The sequence below is a fragment of the Mercenaria mercenaria genome, chromosome 2, assembly GCF_021730395.1.
Source record: "Mercenaria mercenaria strain notata chromosome 2, MADL_Memer_1, whole genome shotgun sequence".
NCBI classification, from domain to species: domain Eukaryota; kingdom Metazoa; phylum Mollusca; class Bivalvia; order Venerida; family Veneridae; genus Mercenaria; species Mercenaria mercenaria.
This window is the reverse complement of record NC_069362.1, coordinates 44,509,912-44,530,253: the sequence shown is the minus strand read 5'-3', so window position 1 is coordinate 44,530,253 and position 20,342 is coordinate 44,509,912. Positions and strand designations below refer to the sequence as shown.

The window sequence follows — 20,342 nt, the reverse complement described above, 5'->3', positions numbered from 1 at the left end:
GTTTATTTCCATAGAAAATGTATGAACCTGTTTAACACTAGTATAGCTTTACCTTCTTTGCAGTCATGTTTATTTTCATGAAGTGTGAACCCATTGTGACAGGCACATTCGTAGCTTCCTACAGTATTCTTACATATATGCTGACATCCGCCGTTGTTCACTGCACACTCGTCTTTGTCTGAAACAAACAAAGGGACACGTATAGACTATGAAATTGCTGCTGAGCAAAACATGCAGACGTGTTTGAACTGTCTGTGTTGTCAAGCCTGCCTTAAGCAGACAACCAAGGCAGCACACAGGCACTGACTGCTGAGACAAGTTGAAAGTAGAACGATAAGTATGTTTTTTTGAAAGTTGACTTGCTGCTTAAGGCAAGTGGCCGCTTAATACAGGTGGCTGCCAGGTCAGGTTCAACAGTATTGAGATTAAACAAAATGCCGATAATATGACAATATTTGTTCGCCAAACAGGCGATATGGATGAAGACAATGAAAGAAAAACCTTTCCAAGGTCGATTTTCTTTGGTTCTAGTCTGCTACATTTACGACACATGAGCTTGAAATATAATGCCCATCGGAATATTTGAGCAAGCCTGAAAGTCTTCATATGACAATAGCAGATGCTGGGAATAAGTAGCCAACAAAAGAATGACAATGTATAATTATGATGTTAATGGTATTTTCAGGCGAATTGCAGTTACGCAAGAAGGTGACTTAAAATGGACGTAATATTGAGAAATATATGCACTTGCTTACTGAAGGCCGATGTTTCTATCCGGGTGCCCGCCCGTGATGAAATGATGTCCGGAGGGGCACCTGAGGTCTATCCGATTTGATAATCTGAGTATTCTTGATGTTACCTGTAAAGAATGAAGCAAAGAAACCGGTCTTCTGGACGGAGTTGTCCGAGTTGAACTCTATGGTGAGTGTGTTGCTCTCTGACGTTATTGGCATAGGAAGTGTGGAGCCACAGTACATACCATTGACCACAGACTCTGGTCCGGTACCGCTCGTTATCTTCACGGAGTCGTACTCGCAATTTTGCTATATTTAAATACATAAATATACATTACATGAAAATTCGAGAAAAGTTAACACCATCTTGAAACAACTATTTTTCTGTAAATGTTTGAAATGAAGAACACTGAAGAAATATCAGCGATTTTTGTGTCTGTGACGAGGACCCTATTTTCAATGATTTGAGCGCCGCTATGTGAAAACCAACGTTAGAACTTTGCTACCAGTATGGATCCAGATCAGCCTGCACATCCGTGCATTATGAACTGGATCCAATCTGTTCTCTTATCTGTTGTATACACGTGATTAAATGAGCCGCGCCATGGGAAAACCAACATAGTGGCTTTGCGACCAGCATGGATCCAGACCAGCCTGCGCATCCGTGCATTTTGAACTGGATCCAATTTGTTCCCTTATCTGTTGTATACACGTGATTTAAAGGAGCCGCGCCATGGGAAAACCAACATAGTGCCTTTGCGACCAGCATGGATCCAGACCAGCCTGCGCATCCGCGCAGTCTTGTCAGGATCCATGCTGTTAAATAACGGTTTCTCTAATTGCTATAGGCTTTGAAAGCGAATAGCATGGATCCTGACCAGACTGCGCGGATGCGCAGGCTGGTCTCGATCCATGCTGGTCGCAATGCCACTATGTTGGTTTTCTCATGGCGCGGCTCAAATTGATAAACGAACAGCACTGATGTGCACTTATCAGCATGTTTGCTGGCCCAAAAGTCCTAACGTTGGTTTTGCGCACAGCGGTGCGTATTGATGAGCTAACTGAGCAGTTTTAACGTTATTTGAGAGGTAACAGACCTGTGTGTCATTAATAAATAATAACTTAACAACAAATGCTATGGAGATAGATCTACTTCCCTGTAATATGTAAGAAAAATTATCTTATCTCTTAAAATTAAATTGCTTGTCATCACGTTAAAAGGGACCATCATGCATTACTGTTTAAACTTTCGATCATAACAGATTACCAAATAATGATATTTCTGTTGAATAAGGATTAATATGAAATTGGTCTGAAGTTATGATAAAGGTACAACAAAATGCATGAGATGAAACCTAAGTTGAATGACGTCATTTCTTGACGTAACTCTACAAGATGGCCCTTTTTACATGACGACTCACATTCAAACTAACGTTATTTCCTTCCAGCTCAAAGTGAGAGAAGTTAAGCGTTATCCTGTACTGTTCCGGTGCCTCTATCTGCCAAACACAGTTCTTGTTGGGAGGATATAGTTCCGGGAATGATGGACTCTGTACCGTACCGTTCGTATTGTCTATATATCCACCGCAAGCATCTGGAAGAAAAAAGAAATGCCAGGATTATCATAAAAATATTAAAACGTGTTTTAAGAGCAGATGTTTTCCGTCCATAAGGTTGTTGTTTTCATGGAAGTAATATTAGTGTGCTTGTCTGATGATAATTAATAAATACTTTTATTGATGTTTGCCTCTTTTCCATTTCAAATTTATCTTTTTTATTTCTCAGCGTATCAGTACTGAATGAAATAATAATTTTTTTTGAAGTTTTACAATTTAGTTTATCTGTAGGTGAAGACTGATTATGGCAATCCTAATCAGTCATAAAAAAATAGAAAATAAAGTAGACTGGATTTAATAATCAAACACGTGATATCTTTTCGTGTCGGTCGATATAAGCATTTATTGACCCTGGGAAAGTGATATCAATCTCGGGCTACTTCCTCGGCCGATCTCACTTTCTCTGGTAGATATCTTGGCCAGTATCACTTTTCCCAGATGAATAATACTTATATAATTTACCTTCTCAAGAATCTAAGATCCTCTATGTATACGTCACATGAATGTTTTGAATGAAGTCGAAAAGTGTTTCTTTTTTGGTATCAGTACAATGATTTTTGTTTTTGCAATATAATACGAGAGGCGAAAAATTGATGGGGATTGTGTACTCTTTGCAATGAAAATTAAACTATGGAATTTTGATAGTGATAATTTTAACATCTGTTTAATGATTTTTTATCCTAAATAAATCCAAAAGACGTTCTGTTCCCAGTTAAATTGTCTGACCATCGACATTCAGAATTTTATACATTACCTTCGCATTTCTTTCCATCCGAATGCAACTCGTATCCGATCTTGCATTCACATTTGAAGCTGCCCAACGTATTGACACATTCGTGGTCACATCCGTGTTTGTTAGTCGCACATTCGTCATATTCTGAAATATAATAGAATACTCATGTGCTTATCAGCTATTTATATAAATGTCCATAACTGTAGTGATTTTTTGTGTTATAACATTTGCAGAAAATATTATATATATAACAAGAAACAAACATGGTTTACGTTATTCTAGTACTTAACTTTTAAAAAGCTAGAATGACTATTATTCGATCAGCGTCATTAAATGTCCATGAAAAATGTGCGAGAACGTCAGCTTTGTCTGATAAGGTCCGTAGTACCTTCAGTACGTTATACAGAAAAAAAAATCGTCACTGAAGGCCCTGTTACTGTACTAAACTAAAATAACGTAAGTTTTAACAAAATTTTAAGTTTTTACTTGGTAACAGTGACGAGTCTAACCGTGTAGAATTCTTCAAAAGATAAGTATTGTATTTAGAAACATCACTCATCTATAAGTAATTAAATTGGAAATAACCTGCAGATTTTCCTTGGTGTGAGAGATGACTGATATGTGGTATATGATTTAAACAGGTCGCAAGTTTCCCATTTTTTAAATCTTACGTGCTTCATACATATGATTTTGCTTGTAGTTTGTATGATTGTCTGCACAGACATTGTCGACAAAATATAGAAGAGATGCGTTCTTCTGCAATTTGTCTGGCTAATTGAAAATAGTCGTATAGTCTTATTCCTTTTTACGGGTTTTTGACCTTAATGACCTATTCTAAGAGGGGACTTCGGACAACCCAGGGATCAACTGTTCAAATTTTGGCCAAAGCGTTTACGTCAATGAGTTGGCCTTTTGAAACGGTATGGTTTGTAACTATTATACATGTAGGGAAGTGTGGAGAATACAGTATTGATAAGATATTTTGAAAACAGTTCTAACAAAAGCTTGTGTAATCCTGAAAGCATTTTGTAAAAAAATAATGTAAAAATAATGCGAAAACAAGACAAATCTGACTACTTGTACTTTATATCGTATAGGGCAGTCTATTAAGGTTTAGTCGACAAATTAAATAATGAATCACATATATGTGTATTGACATACGACCCGTCTTATCGACGAAAATGTGCAAAATATTTCTCATAGCGCTTTAGTAAGTGGCTCAAACAATCGTGTATATATAATCTCCATAAAATTGCCACAAAAAATTAGATGTCTTATAAATAAAGACACATAATCCATATTTACCCTTGACAAAGCTTGCAGCAAAGCCGGCTTTCTGCACCGACCCGTCGGACACAAACTTCACATATAATTTGTTAGTCTTGGACTTAATGTCCTCTGGGATTTTATAGCCGCAGTATTTTCCGATGACCGGAGAAGTGTCCTCATGACCGTCTCTGATCTCGAGGTAGTCGTACACACAATTATCGTGATTTTCAATCTGTGAAAGAAATAAAAAAGACCCATATATATACGCTCTTTATTTGCTTCTATTACAAGTAAAGAGTTTTATATGAGGCCATCTATTGTTAATTTCAGAGAAACAATTTTCCCCTCGAAGTTATAGACAGGCAACTGATCTAGTTTTGGCAGTGACCATTCACTTTATGTTATACTTTGAAATCATTATATTGGTGTGGGACTAATTTTCGTAAATTTCATGATTGCGATAATCAAATTTAATCCGTACTAACAAATTAACTTCCTATACAATTTATCTTTTAAAGTTAAAATCAACGAATCAATGTCTCCACAAATTTGTCGTTTTTGGCCAAATCCACGAAATTTCATGCCCACGAAATTAAGGCTTACGTTTAGGTAACTATACAAATATGAAAATAAAAAGAACCTTAAAACGAAAATTGAACAGCAAATAAAAATGTGGTTATAATGTTAACAAAGAAGTGTTATTTCATCGACATGTAGAAAATGACTCCAGGGAGGAATCACAATTTCGGATAGTTGAAAGTTTTAAATACGACAATGTTCTAGTACATTTTTACACTGCCCGAACCCTAAGATGATAAATAAGTAAGTTTTTCGTTGATTTAATTATTTTGACTATTAGTTCGGCATATGCAATATTTGACAGATTGCCATTTGCAATTAAATATAAGGGAAACAACAATTGTAAACAGACATTAATATACGATTTTCATGAAATCGACATAATTCAGTCATAAAAAGAAGATTATAATTTCACAAGTCTTTGTATACGAACGACATATTTAACGAACAACATTCTAACCAACCATTTACCTGACAGTACATGTTTTACCATACCGCCCCGTACTGTCCCATATTACAGGATACTTTAATTATTTTTAGAAGTTGTCTCCTTTTAAGATTGAAAATAAACAATTTTTTTAACAATTTTCAAAATTTCTGGAGACGTTAAACCAAAAACGGATATTTTCAATGATGAGGTTTCAAAGGTGTTACACTATCCGAAAGTGTGGTGTCTCTATGTAGTCTTTTTCTGAAATTCCAGGAATATGGCAGTGAACTGGCAATCGTATTGTACAATTATTTACCCGTTTTATATGCTGTTCAATTTTCATGCAAAACAGTTCTTACTTTCAATGGTTTGATGAAGTTCAAAATTCTTGTAACACATGTGGACCTATTTGTTGAATAATTCCACAGAATTTCATATCTTTCGTATTTTATATATCAAATTCACTGAGGTGACTTAATTAAATTATGATTGCGCTTGGTTATCATTTCACACCATTAAATCAAGAACATATGTTATATGTATTTTCTAAAATCTGCTGTTTAAATCATCTGGTTTAGTTTTATACTGGGTTATAACCACAAATTTAAACTGATACGGTCGCGGTTTGTCCCTTCTTCCTTCCCCACCCTTATATTTTATTTCATCAGCGAAGGTGCAAAGCAATCACAATATCAATATCTGTATATGATATGCTTTTCTAGAAAATAAACGGCTTTGCCTAGATTTGTATCACATCTACTCTTGCATGTTTTGTTTTTCGAATTAGATCCACAGAATATATAACCGGTGTTTAACATTAAATCTCCGTGGTGTAACGTCTGGCGCGGCGTGATTCCACGATAATCTCGTGATTCGTAGACCAGATTCATGTTAATAGGTAATAAAATAAGTAATGATAAACGCTATCGGATAGAACGCCAAACTAAATAATTATCAAATTGATACGGCAGTTTTTAAAATCAAGGTTTTTGTATCCTATAAACTAATTTCGTGAAGAGAAGAGCAACACAATTCTGAATGCAATGTATTGAATGTGCACGTGCAATGCACGAGTTGCCATTAAAATAAAAATCTTTGCAAGATCAGTACATCTGGTGCAACATGAAGATTGTCTATAAAATGAAGTTTCAATGGTTTTGCTCATATCTTGTGTTATATTTGGGTGCTGTGGTTTTCTATCATGAAAGAACGATAACATCTGATTTTCAGAAAAGAAAGACTGAAACAATCTTTACTTTATACTAATGATAATCTTCGTTTTGATCTCAAGTGAAAAAAATGCAGATTGCATAGTGCATATTTTAATTACTCTCAAAGACTATTCCTTGACAAAGCAGCTGCTTCAATATTATTTGCAGCGTGTTGTATACTTTGGACAACCATGGCAGGCAAATATTTGATTGGTGTGATATCAAACATGCAATGTCATGCACCTTGTTTCTGGTATGTTTAGTTTTATTCATGTAACTGAGTAGAACTTGAGCTTAAATACTTACGAGTCGAAATACTTTTATTGTTAAACCATTGTTCTGATATAGAAGAAGTTCAATATTCTCTATGAAAATGTAACGATACAAGTACGAACGCTGTAACCAAGGTATATATACCTCAAATGACTGGAATTTAACGGCTACGGAGTAATCTTCAGGTACGGTTATTTTCCAGACGCATTCTTTGTTCGGTTTATAGTCATCCGGGTAGTTTGGACTCGTCAACTGACCTTGTTCTTTGTGTATTTCACCGCCGCAAATGGCTGAAAGAAATTCAGGTCAAACAATAGATTCCATTATTAAGTTAGGCAATGCAGCACTAGCCTGAGTAATCAAACAAACAAAAAACGTTATTTAGACAGTAATACTTTGAAGCTGCTGACCGATGTGCAATAACAACTCCGTAGAATTAATACTCGCTTAAATGTCATGTTATGTCAATAAATGAGCCGTGCCATGAGAAAATCAACATAGTGGCTTTGAGACCAGCATGGATCCAGACCAGCCTGCGCATCCGCCCAGTCTGGTCAGGATCCATGCTGTTCGCTTTCAAAGTCTATAAGAATTACAGATACTGTTAGCGAACAGCATGGATCCTGACGAGACTACGGGATGCGCAGGCTGGTCTGGATCCATGCTGGTCGCAAAGCCACTATGTTGGTTTTCTCATGGCACGGCTCAAATATTTAAATCATCAACACTTTTTTTATAGATCATTAGTAGTTTTTTTATTAGCATACTCAGTGAAAAGTACCGTCAAAAACGCCATCCTTTGAAGGACGGATAAGCAGAACGACTTAATTGTACCTTGGTACAGAATTCCGAAATGTCAGAACCGTGAATGGCCGACAAAGTAAGGATTTAATAAATCATAAGTTAGGCTTGCTTATATCACAAAATATAATTACATTTCCCCTTTAACTTACAGGGACTCATAATATAAACTTACCTTCGTATTTAGCTTCAAAGCCTTTACCACCTCCCGAGCTAGTCCTGTACTCCACCCACATGCGACTGTCTGTTGAGATCAATGTACCTGGAAGTTTATCGCCACAAAAACGTCCTGAAAGTTTGCAAGAAAATGTTATAGAACACCTCTTTTTATAATTTATAACCTTTATGACATAATGCTGCGTCTATTCTTGCATTCGATGTCCTATTAAAACACGTACGGACTGACTCTCTACCTGAGGGGTTAATATTAGCTTCTTGTGACATCGATTGACAGACAGTATGCATGTCTCTCGTGCACGTCAAGTCAATTATTAAATAACAAATAGTTTGGCATGACATAATATCCGTCTCTAGTCTCGGCATATTCTCAAAATTTTGAATTCATTTAATGGTCGACATTTGGTCTTGTTGAACTTTTAACTTACCAATACGATTTAAAATGACTTAATATCCGTATTTCGGTCTAGCGGCACTCTCTTAACATACCAATTTGTTTTAACATGGCATAATGTACGTCGGTGAAATAACGTACCAATAAGTTTTGACATGACATAATGCATGCCAGTGATATAAAGTACTAATAAGTTTTGACATGACATAATGCCTGTCAGTGATATAACGTACCAATAAGTTTTGACATGACGTAATGTCATTCGGTGATATAAAGTACCTAACAAGTTTTAACATGACATAATGCATGTCGGTGATATAACGTACCAATAAGTTTTGTCTGTTTGTTTGTTTGTTTTGGGTTTAACGCCGTTTTTCAACAGTATTTCAGTCATGTAACGGCGGGCAGTTAATCTAACCAGCGTTCCTGGATTCTGTACCAGTACAAACCTGTTCTCCGCAAGTAACTGCCAACTTCCCCACATTAATCAGAGGTGGAGGACTAATGATTTCAGACACAATGTCGTTTATCAAATAGTCACGGAGAACATACGCACCGCCCGAGGATCGAACTCACGATCCCGCGATCCGTAGACCAACGCTCTAACCTACTGAGCTAAGCGGGCGGGGAATAAGTTTTGACATGACGTAATGTCCGACGGTGATATAAAGCACCTAACAAGTTTTAACATGGCACAATGTATGTCGGTGATATAACGTACCAATAAGTTTTGACATGACGTAATGTCCGTCCCTGATCTCGAGGTAGTCTGTATCACATTGATCACCCTCTGAATGACGACCCGGGCTCTCAGTATGACGGCCCGTCACTGCTATGTCAAGGGCGGTTATATTAAGGACGATCTTTTCTCCGTGTGTGGCGGAGATTCTCCACTGGCACTGCTCCTCCTTTTCTGGTGTTGGGGCATGAGAAAACTGACCAATCGAGTCTTGTAATGTACGACCACAAGCTGGAAAAGACCGAAATTTTAATAATCAGGAAATCGGTACCTCGGATAAAGTCGTAAAACAATTTGGAATAAATACAGATCTAAATTTAAAGACAACAGCTTCGTTTCAATAAACTGTTCAATTCTTGTTAACCAGACATAAACATTTCAATTGCTGTGTGTCAAATATTTTTACCGTGTTTAATTTGTGCGGGAAAAGAAAGATTGAAACTAAAATGAAATAAGAAAATTATACATTTTAAAAGATTTGTCCATGGGAATTTTTACTTGAGAGTAAACAAGATTTGGAGGTCTAGTTCATTACGTTTCTTTATCTCTTTATTTCACAATTTAACTGCTTTGCTCTCAGACTTCCGTGCCAAGGGCAAAGAAGATGCAATTGTGGAGGAGTTAAATAGCTTTAGAAACGATAAGAAGGTACTGCCAATCCCTTCACATTTTTTTCTGTGCTCGCTCTCTACCTTTTTAACAGTTTTCGCTGCGATGCAAATTTCGTTTGGTTCACTGCTCCAGTTCTAAATTGCAGATTACATAAAAAAAATCAAGCAATTTTGCGCCTGATGAGGAAACCGTCATGACTCATTCTTAATATAATTAGACGCCCTTGTGATGCTTTCAGATACCTTTCCAAATGTTACAAGCTCTCTTGTGTAAAACTCTTTGGTTCATTTCTGCCAAAAACATCAAGAATGTAATATTGAAATTATCAAAAATGATGTTTTATGATTATTATGATGTATTTTACAACGCTCTACGGTCATTAAATCTGTAAAAACGCTTCGGTGGCGTTCAGGGTATGTTGTTCTCTGAAGAATCCGCGCACACGTATTGTATATAACAAGTTTGGCACAAGCTAAGCGAGAAAATTACATGATATGTTTACGGCGTTAATTTTCTGTTTTGAAATGTTGATTACGTCTGCAAGCCACGTGCACTTTTAGAAGGCAGACAGCGGCTACCTGTTGCAGAGCTGAGCATTGCAGAAATTATTTATCTGTCATTTGGCGATGAATTAGTTCAAGTAAATATAACAGGTTCGTTTTTTGTTTCGTTGAGATAAGCGACAGTTTTTTTTTTCAATGCTGGCAGCACTTGACTCGCCAATGAATGTTGGTAACATCAAGTTAGTTCAAGTTAGTTACAACTTCTCAACATGGAAAAGCTGGATTACTACAGGTACGATGTCCTCACTCTCGTGGGGCGAAAGTTGTATCTGCCTTTATTTAAACAAAAGAGGGAATAGATATATAATAAACAAGATGTAACACTTACAAGGGCATCTGTATAATTTGTTAGCCTGGGCTATATCTCCAGGGCTCAGCCTCACACGTTGTCCTATCTCAGGTCGAACTTCTATATTTGGCTTTTTTCTTGGTAAGATAGTATCTACATACGTTGCACGGGCAAAAGTATTTCGTGCGTAGTGCATAATACTACCATAATCGTAAGTTTCTCCGAGTGAATTTACTTCCAGTGATGTCAACTTGTTGAAATTATATTGCTGACCTGAAAAAGCATGTAATTTTGTGAATAAGTTCAATCACTTTTTGAGAGAACACACTGTTTTGACAGTTTTCAGGTACTAGGATTTATGACTTATATTTCTGTAAATTATTGAAATATTAGTATAAAATATATCCAGTATTTTCACAAAGAAAATATAACAAGAGGGTCATGATGACGCTGAATCGATCACCTGAGTAATATGTTTCAAATGGCAAACTGATGCTAAAATATTAAGAAAGTAGGTCAGTAGGTCGCATTCATGGCCACTGAAAGCCAGTTTAAAGACCGGTGTGCAAAACTGTACATGTCATCCAAATTTCAAGGCTGTATCTTAAAAAACAAGAAAGTAGGTCAGTAGTTCAAGGTCACAGTCAAGTGACCCCTAATCACTTGGGGACATCAGGTAATTATTATTAAACAGTCTAGGAAATATGATCTGATATTTTTCCTATATAACTCATATAACAAATGACCCCCAGGGCGGGGCCTCTTTTCACCCAAGGGGCATAATTTGAACAATTTTGTTAGAGATCCACTAGGCAATGCTACATACCTAATATCAAAGTCCTATGCCTTGAACTTTCAGACAAGAAGATTTTTATTTATTTTTTCCTTTATAAGTCTATGTTAAAATTGGGACCCCCAGGCAGGGCCTCTTTTCACCCAAGAGGCATAATTTGAATACTTCTGGTAGAGGAACACTAGGCTAAGCAACATACTAAATATCAAAAGCCTATGCCTTGCAGTTTCAGGCAAGAACATTTTAAAGGTGTTTCCTATATATTAAGTCTATGTAAAACTCGAGACAACCCACACTCCTCCAAAAGTGGCAGGGCCTCTTTTCACCCCAGGGTTATACGTTGAACAATTTTGGTAGAGGACCACAAGGTAATGCTACATACCAAATATTAATGGCCAAGGTCCTGTGGTTTTAGACAAGAAGATTAAAAAAAATCCTATATAAGTTTATGTAAAACTTGTGACCCCCGGACAGGGCCTCTTTTCACCCCAGGGGCACAATTTGAAAAATCATAGAGGACCATTGGATGATGTCACATGCCAAATATCAAGGCTATGCCTTGCCATTTTGGACAAGAAGATTTTTAAAGTTTTTCCTTTCGGTTGCCAAGGCAACCAGAGTTCTGAATGGAATTCAATTTTTTGAAAACTTTTGAAAGGAGGCCACCTAAGAATCATTCCCGTGAAGTTTGGTGTAATTCTGCCCAGTGGTTTTCAAGAAAGATTCTTTTTAGAAAATGTTGACGGATGGACGACGCACGACTGACGACGGGTGACGGACATTGAGATGTCACAAAACCTCACCATGAGCCTTTGGCTCAGGTGAGCTAACATATGTCTTTCAGTAGAATGTAACTACAAAATGGGTAAAATTTATTTTTTGTAACAACATGAAAGGAATATATTTTAAAGTAAGATAAAATTTCTTTTTACTTGTGAACACCAGATCTTAAAGTACTCGGCGAAAAATATTTCGATCTTGCACTGAAACAAACACATATCCCATATATCATCCATTCCCATGAAAAGGAAGGAGGCAAAGACACTTAACAAACGTCAGTTTTTTTTAAATAAAAACGTTTCGTGACGTCATCTAATTAAGCCATAACGTGTATTCTTACCTTTTATTTCAGAAAAAGTAAAATAAAAAAGTAGATAAGGACATTATACTACATATCTCTTATTTCCTCTTTTTCAGGAGAGTACTTATTAAAAATAAATTTTATGTGCACCCTAAAAGCATACTTGAAAGTCAGCCACCAGTCCACTTGTTGTGACAGGTGAAACACTCAACATTGTTTAGACGGAAAGACTTTTTCATAATGACGTGTTCAAGTATTCGCAAACACCAGTAAGAGCCTTGGCACAACTCAAACAACACTATTTTGTAAATAACAAAGTTATTTTAGGTAAAATAAGATAGCGAACAACATTTTATTTAGTAGGTTTATGCTATTCATGTGCAGTATGCATTGAATATTTGTGATTCGAAATGGGAAAGACCTAAAAAGTGATTTTGAGGACTAGTCTAAATACTCCAGTATCTGACTGGTTACTTCTAAGCACATGTTGGAATTGACCGATGGCAAGGTTGCATTTTGAGACTGGTCTCCAAACTCAGTTTTTTTTATTTGAGTCAAAAGATTCTGCGAAAATGTTTTACTGCTGAAACAATGGATTGTCGTGCAATTGTTTTTTTTTTCTTTAACGAATGGTATATATTTTATTTTGCCGTATATCTATTAAGCATTTCAAATGCTCTTCTGTTCTTGATATCATAATGAAACAAAACTGTGTGCACGAACAAAGTATGTATGCCCATCGAAACAAAATGTTCAACTCTAAATCTGACTGATTACTTGAACCCTTACGATGTATGTAACTGCTAAAGATAATGAACCTTTTCACCTGAACTCAATGATTGCACTTAAGCTGAAGTACATGTATCATAAACTACAAACTCTTTCGCTTCTGTTAATAATTCCCGGAAAGTGCTCTTAGTACATTCACAATGACGTAAAACACGGAAAGTTCTTTTGTGATAAAGTAATACTTGATAATGGAACACTTCTTAAAAGAGGTAATCAAAGAGGAAAATTTTGTATGCCTTTGTTACCCAGTGTCTGAACCTTACATATGATGTACGAATTCTCATCACGTTTTATGAGACATAAAAGTGGTGTTAACTAATTATCTAGGATGTTAATAATACGACTCTCATAATTTTCTTTCTGAAGACCACTGACTTATGGATATGCCATAAAGAAGTAATAATTTCTCACCTTGCTCATCAATGCAGAAATGACATAAGCCAATGTTTCTCTCGGGTCTATAACTATTTATGACTGGTGTATGTGCTCTAATGGCAGTTAAGCACTGTGGTTTAAAGAAGTGTGGTGTTATAGCTTGGATTAAGTCACGTTTCAAAAACAATAATATGATTTCTTTTTTTGAAAATATGTTTGATAATTTATGCGTATGAAGGGCCTTTATTTGAAAAACATGTTATGCGCTGACGAGAAGGTACAACACAAAATTATACCACATGTTACGTATGTTATCTAATGTATACATATCAATCTTGCGAGTTGCAGAACTTTTAAAAGAAAATCTGATTATAGTGTATGCATTGACAAACGCATTCCGATTACTGTTTTTAAATCCGCAGATCAAAAATCAATACACTTACTTCCTTTAACAGTACGGTTAAAGACCAATGATAGGTTAGATTCCTTAACTTGCAGAACCGTTTGCAGAACCTTCAATCGGCATCAACATATGATACATCGCTCATATTCTTGTTACTAGCAGAACAATTAGTGCGGAGGACTTAGTTAATACTAAATGCCATAAAGGGTCCTCATTTAACACTAAAGTAAGAAAAGCGTCGTAATGACCTACAGGTCGAGTATATAAGAACCATCTCCAATAATTCCTCTTAATTTCTTAACCAAAAATATGTATAAATTATTTCTTGAACAAAGAAATGAATTACAGTTTTATTAGCAAAGTCAATGAGGTGTTCTGACATAGTGGCACTTAAATGTCTTTCGGTGCTTTAGGTTTTATTTTGCGCATGCGCATGATGGTATCCATACCGCTTTGTACTTAAAAGAAAATGGCATTTCTGCAAACTTTTTAGACGATAATGATTTTGTTCCAAGCATTAAATGAGGTGGGAGGCAATAAATTATCTGCCTATTAATGCAGTTCAGACATGTAATTACGCGTGTACTGGATATAGCCTACATCCCGTAAGCTGATAGTTACTTATTTCATGTAATAATGTAATGTTCAGTTTGTTTTACGGTATCAAAACTGCACCGATGTCAAATGAGTAGGCACGACCAAAACTTATATCGTAGAAACAGCCTTCGCCCACTAACATTTTCATTAAATCACTCCATAACATATACACTCAAAATATCTTCTGCTTAGATTTCGGAATGATGCTTTATGAATTTTGATTTTATTCTCAGATTTATAAATAAGCTTTCGGGTAGGACTATTTGAAAGAAGTAATACAATATGCTGAGTTAAACACCCTCTTTTGAATAGCTGTAAAGACCAGATATGCAACTGTGCTACTGAAAAATTATAGACATTCATACCAACTGCCTTGTCCACCTTATCTTTGATACCAGTTTCTTTAAGGCTTTGATTTAGTAGTTGATAAAAAAGAGATGGCATTTCAGAATTTGTCTATTTGATAACTTGATAACCGACTGGCAATGATATGAAACCTTTCTTACAGTGTCATCATGACAATTCTGCGACTTAAACCTTTATCTATCCGGAATTTTTGAGTGAATGGTATTTTTGCAAAACGAGACGTCAGCGATTTATGGACTGGGCTTGTCTCATTCTTTGTTTGAGCTGGTCAAGTATAGATGTAATGTTCAGATGAATCATTTTGTCTATATCTAGACCGATACTACATATGTTAACAGGACATGCGCAGTGGAACAGCGTAAATGGTTTTGAATAATAGACGGGTTAACAGCTTTACAGTGACCGGTTAATTGCCTTTTCTCAGGCACAATCACGATTAATTTTTGCAGAAGGAACCAAAGATGGTATCGTATGGAGACAAATATATCATATTTGTACATCTCCGTCAGAAATTAGAGATGAATAAAAATGGATGGGTGTGTTTTAATACTTTTGTCTGCCCGAGAAGATGCTATATCCGACAAATGAGCTATTTTATGTTCTGTTTTTTAAGATAAAGTGTCTTAAGAAGTGAACAGACACAATAAAAATGAAACGTTTTATTTCATACTTTATAATGGATGTCCAGAAATAAATTTAGCGTTAAACTAAGGCTGCTTTAAAACCACTTCCTGTCTATTGTAGTCCGGTCTTATCTTCTTTTTTTATCAGAACAGAACAGAACATATATTAAAGAGATAAGTCTGTTTATAAAGTGTACAATGTTCACAATGGTGTTACATTTAGTTAGGCCCAATTTCAGATAACAAATCCTTAACTTATTTTAAAGAGTAATCATAAAACTGATATAAAAGATGACGAAAAAAGTTGGGGCCGTTTATCTTCTAAAGGATATTTTAGCTGTTGTATCTGTTTATAACCGAACAATAACGGAATTAACACAGCGACATAGTATTACTACTCGTACTGAAATTTCTCTTGTCTCTTATACATGACTGTATGGCTCAAGATCTACTAACACAATTTGGGCGCTATTACGCGACCATATGTTCTCCACGCTGGTTCCTGTCTAATTAGTAAAATACGTTTCATATTTTAAAAAAAAATCCTAAAATCTGTGCTTCAACACTTGTCCACTCTTTTCTCTATTTTTATGCCTAAAAGTAAGAATTGTCTGAAAACATACATGTATCGTTAAGTCGAGATTTAAGTACAGGCCTATATGAAAATAACGCTGACTTAAAACGGATATATTTTTTGCAATCAGGTTTCTGTTTCTGATGTAATTGGATCAAAATACAATAAAATGCTGATACTATCTTGTTCTCCCGTACTGACGTCAGTAAAAAGTTATTTACAGATATATTTTATCAAATGCATTTCTGTGGTTTACTGAAATATAGCTATAGATCATATCCAAAATGTTTCCGGCTAAAAAGATCATAACCAAATTTATACGTTCGCTGTCATTGATCATAATTCAATACAGCTTTAGATGCCCTTTGTTTCTTTTTAGAATAGGACACTTTACAAAGTATCGCGAGTTATTCAATTTAAAATGCAGAACAATCTTAAGTTTAATTGTTGACGTAAATATGGTGACGTCATGACGTTCACGTGACGTTGTACGGACACAATGGGCATATCACTGAAAAAACTTATAGTTCCCTTTCGTGTAAACTTGTGAACAACGAATATTAAAATCGTGAAAATATTATGTGCATCTGGTGTTCATTCGATGGAAGATATTTCGATCTTACATTGAAATAAACAACTTTCTACTTAATACAATTTACACTTATAATGAAAAAAATTCAATCTGTTTTTGAGTTGGGGCATTTAACACATGTATAAGGGCAGCAATACTGTGGTGCGAGATGGCAAACTTACTTACTTCAAGAGGAAACAAGCAAACGATGTTTTTGGAACGCTGGCACTGTCTTTTGTAATCATAAGAAACGTGGTTCATCATAATATAATAAAAACACACATGATATTATATTTGCATAGCTATAAAAGATAGTGCCGGGGTTCCATAATGGTGCATGACCTAAATAGATTGGTAATATATTAATAACAGCTAGTTTACTGCCTTCTTACCTGGCATTATATTTTTGTAAATGATTTTCACGTGCTCATCTCGATCAGGTCTCGTGTGCTCGTGCCAGAATCCTATCACGTGACCTAACTCGTGCACAACTATACCAAATTTATCACAGTTTTTCCCAATACTGATTGCTTGATTACCATTTCCGCGTTTTCCAACGAAGGAACAGCACCTGTAAAAATTAAAAAATACAGTAATTAATAGAATGTATTTCATAAAAACGTGCCTCGTAAAAGCAGAAAAACATCTGGTTGAAAATTAAGATGTCTTCACAGGTTTTCAAAATTATAGTAGATTTCATTGAAGAAAGTAATATAGTAGATTTCGTTGAAGAAAGTAGCGCTAAATAATTCAAACATAAATGTACATCTACTCAACATGTCCCCTTGTTTTAAAGGGGGTGCGTAAATAACGCATAAGCATTTGCTCCGTCTTAATACAAAGAAATAATTAACAGCAAAATTGAAACTGGCAGTTTCCTCGTGAAATCACGTATCATTGTGATCCAAACATCAAACACTAGACGCTTATTAAGTAAAGTGCAAAGAAAGCGTCTTCATTGATAAATACACTCTATGTACTTTGGAATATTTCAGATCTGTTTTATTTTGTAAATCTTATTTTAAAACTGTTTGCTTAGTTCCTGTGTAAGTAAAATTATCGGTATTACTTCCTAGTACTTATAACTCTGCAATTTGGACTTGAATGAATAGGTATTGCCGGAAGTTCTTTCCACAATAATTGCAGCAGCAGATATTTTACCTTGTAGGAATAAACAGTCTGACATGGAAAGAAGGGAAGTACAAAACAGCAAATAAAATGGAAGCAGTAGGTGCGTTTTTTTTTTTTGACGTCATGAGAAATTAAACTGGTATATTGAAGGAATCATTTCTGTGTGCACGCTAAATTCACTTACCCACACGGCCGCTCCGTAAACACGATGTAGTTCATATGTTCCGGTGTACGTTCTACAAAGGTGACACATGTGTAGTTCTCCCAATGCCGCATGGCCAACTTGAACAACGCCTTATGTGCACCTAGTCACCAAAAATAATAATACAGGTATAGACATTCATAGTTTGCACACGATACCAATGGTTTACAGTGCTTCATGTTCAAAAGAAATGCAGCTGAACTAGAAAAATATGCTGCCACTTATTTTTGTATGGTCACCAAATGATACATTTACAACTAAAATATATTACGTGCATGTACGACCAAAATATATACTGATACATGTACGACCAAAATTTGTTATGATACTTGTACGACCAAGATATAGTACGGTACTTGTACGACCAAGATATGGTACGAAAATTGCACGACCAAGATACATGTATAGTACGATACTTGTACGACCAAGATATAGTACGATACTTGTACGACCAAGATATATTATGATTCTTGTACGACCAAGATATAGTACGATACTTGTACGACCAGAATATAATTTTATTATGATACAATGTCATGTCCGACTAAAATATATTACGATACTTATACGACCAGAATATATTATGATACTTGTACGACCAAATATATTATGTCGGCATGTTGACATTTTAACTGAATAACAAGTTTCTGGTAATCGCTATCTGAAGATTTCAGTTTATAATGTTCTTTTGCAATTTCTAGCATTATTCTATTAGTCTATAAATTAACTTTAACATATTTAATGCTAAAGTTTTTATATTATTTTTTTTAAATCTGCACCTCTATCAGTAGAGTGTTCTCCCCGCCGAAGTAAACAACACTGGCTATAGCGTATATTTTAAAACATGCGAATGTCTTCTTCAACAGGAAATTGTTGACTTTTTAAGTAAGCCAATAACATGATCAAAATACTAATGCACGTGCTAGCTGCGGATTATTCTTAGAGGTTATCTGTTTGCTAACCGTATGCTTGCATACTAATGACCGCTGGAACTGGCCAAATAAGGAAATATGTTGCAAGTTGTTTACTTTTTGATACATTATTAGCAAGATATGTGGTAAATGTTGACTGTTTTCGGATATGTTCTGCTAATAGCCATAGAACTGAACGTTTATGGTCGAATAAGGAAATATTTTGCAAACTGTTTGTTTATTATCATCAAAATACGTGACTTGTGCAGAATGTTTTTGAGTACGATTTGTTTACTAGCCGTGCCATTGTTGTTGAACGCTCAGGAAAAGCGAACAGCATGTACTGTCAGAGACAAAAGAATATAAGCTCGCACCACATGATGTTCTCTCCATGAAGAATCATGACTATGCTAATAATGTATCATTGTTTTGGAACCAATACCCAGATTGTTCTATAAACGGAACATTTAATAAGTAAATATTGGGTATGACATGTTTATACCAGAAACAGATATTTCTAAATATACAATGAACTGTGTATGATCTTTGCAGATAAATAAGTTCAACAACTAATGCAGTGTAACTATGTTGATTATATAAAACTATTCTGGAAGAATTAAGTTCGTTTACTGATATGTTTTGATTACGGGGTGTAAGACGGTGGCTAAAATGAAGACTTGGGCAAAAATATATATCTTAAAACCCCAAGATAAACAATTGTGGATTTTATAACTTGGCAGCATTTTCAAAATTAGAAATACGTTTTAACCTAAGTTTTCAAAATGGTTTACATTTTATGAAAACCAGTTTGCAAAGCATTTAAAAACATAATATCAACATATTTTGAGCTGTCTTTTGAGCTATCTATAGCTTGTGTTTTGATCAAGGACTTTCAGAACGAACATATTGCTGTCGTATATTAATAGCAGGAAAATATTACAAATCTGCTTGCAAAAGGAATGATGCATGGGGGGCTTTGTTGAGGCAGCAAGTACTTGTAATAAGTTAATCACAATACAACATTCTTCTTCGTTTGAAAAGTGCCGCAAATTCTGCGATGAAAGGGTCTATTAATAAATTGGAATGCAGTCAGCAATGTTCATACGTGCCGTAAAAAAGTTGTACCTGTGGAAATTACACGTGCAAACACTGCACGAATGTCTTTGGTATGGAAAGATTTCTTATGTCTGTCACTTCGTACTTAAGAATTCGTATAACTCATATATCAAGTACTTGATGATAATATAGTAAATGCGAATGTTGGCGAAAATGTATGGAAATATTTTGTCAGCACTGAGTCATACTGAACATAAAAGAATATTGCCGCTTTTTCACTTATGTATTTAGAGTTGTATGTTGCTTTTGGCAATAAGTGAACTCTGTTTGTCCAAAGTAACTATTTATAGCAACATGTCGCCTATTGACTTAAGAAATGCCCTTAGTTAGGCATCAGTTATGCTATAAATATAATAAAAATTAAATATAAATAAAATGTTCAGCTGGAAT

The 20,342-nt window shown here is 35.4% G+C and overlaps 1 protein-coding gene across 8 annotated transcripts in view; it reads right to left on the bottom strand.

The window, feature by feature from the left end:
• LOC123563836 (tolloid-like protein 1) overlaps positions 1-20,342 on the bottom strand; it is a 123,181-nt gene that overhangs the window by 4,522 nt on the left and 98,317 nt on the right. For 7 of the 8 annotated variants that reach the window (XM_053536456.1, XM_053536453.1, XM_053536455.1 and 4 more), the window contains exons 4-14: positions 17,908-18,028; positions 16,985-17,163; positions 10,460-10,693; positions 8,939-9,187; positions 7,822-7,935; positions 6,990-7,135; positions 4,389-4,584; positions 3,105-3,227; positions 2,156-2,328; positions 860-1,043; positions 53-178 (exon numbers count right to left, since the gene is read on the bottom strand). In XM_053536456.1, the coding sequence (XP_053392431.1) occupies positions 53-178; positions 860-1,043; positions 2,156-2,328; positions 3,105-3,227; positions 4,389-4,584; positions 6,990-7,135; positions 7,822-7,935; positions 8,939-9,187; positions 10,460-10,693; positions 16,985-17,163; positions 17,908-18,028 (1,845 nt within the window). The remainder of the gene's footprint in view (positions 1-52; positions 179-859; positions 1,044-2,155; positions 2,329-3,104; positions 3,228-4,388; positions 4,585-6,989; positions 7,136-7,821; positions 7,936-8,938; positions 9,188-10,459; positions 10,694-16,984; positions 17,164-17,907; positions 18,029-20,342) is intronic. The other variant, XM_053536457.1, reaches the window with a different exon arrangement.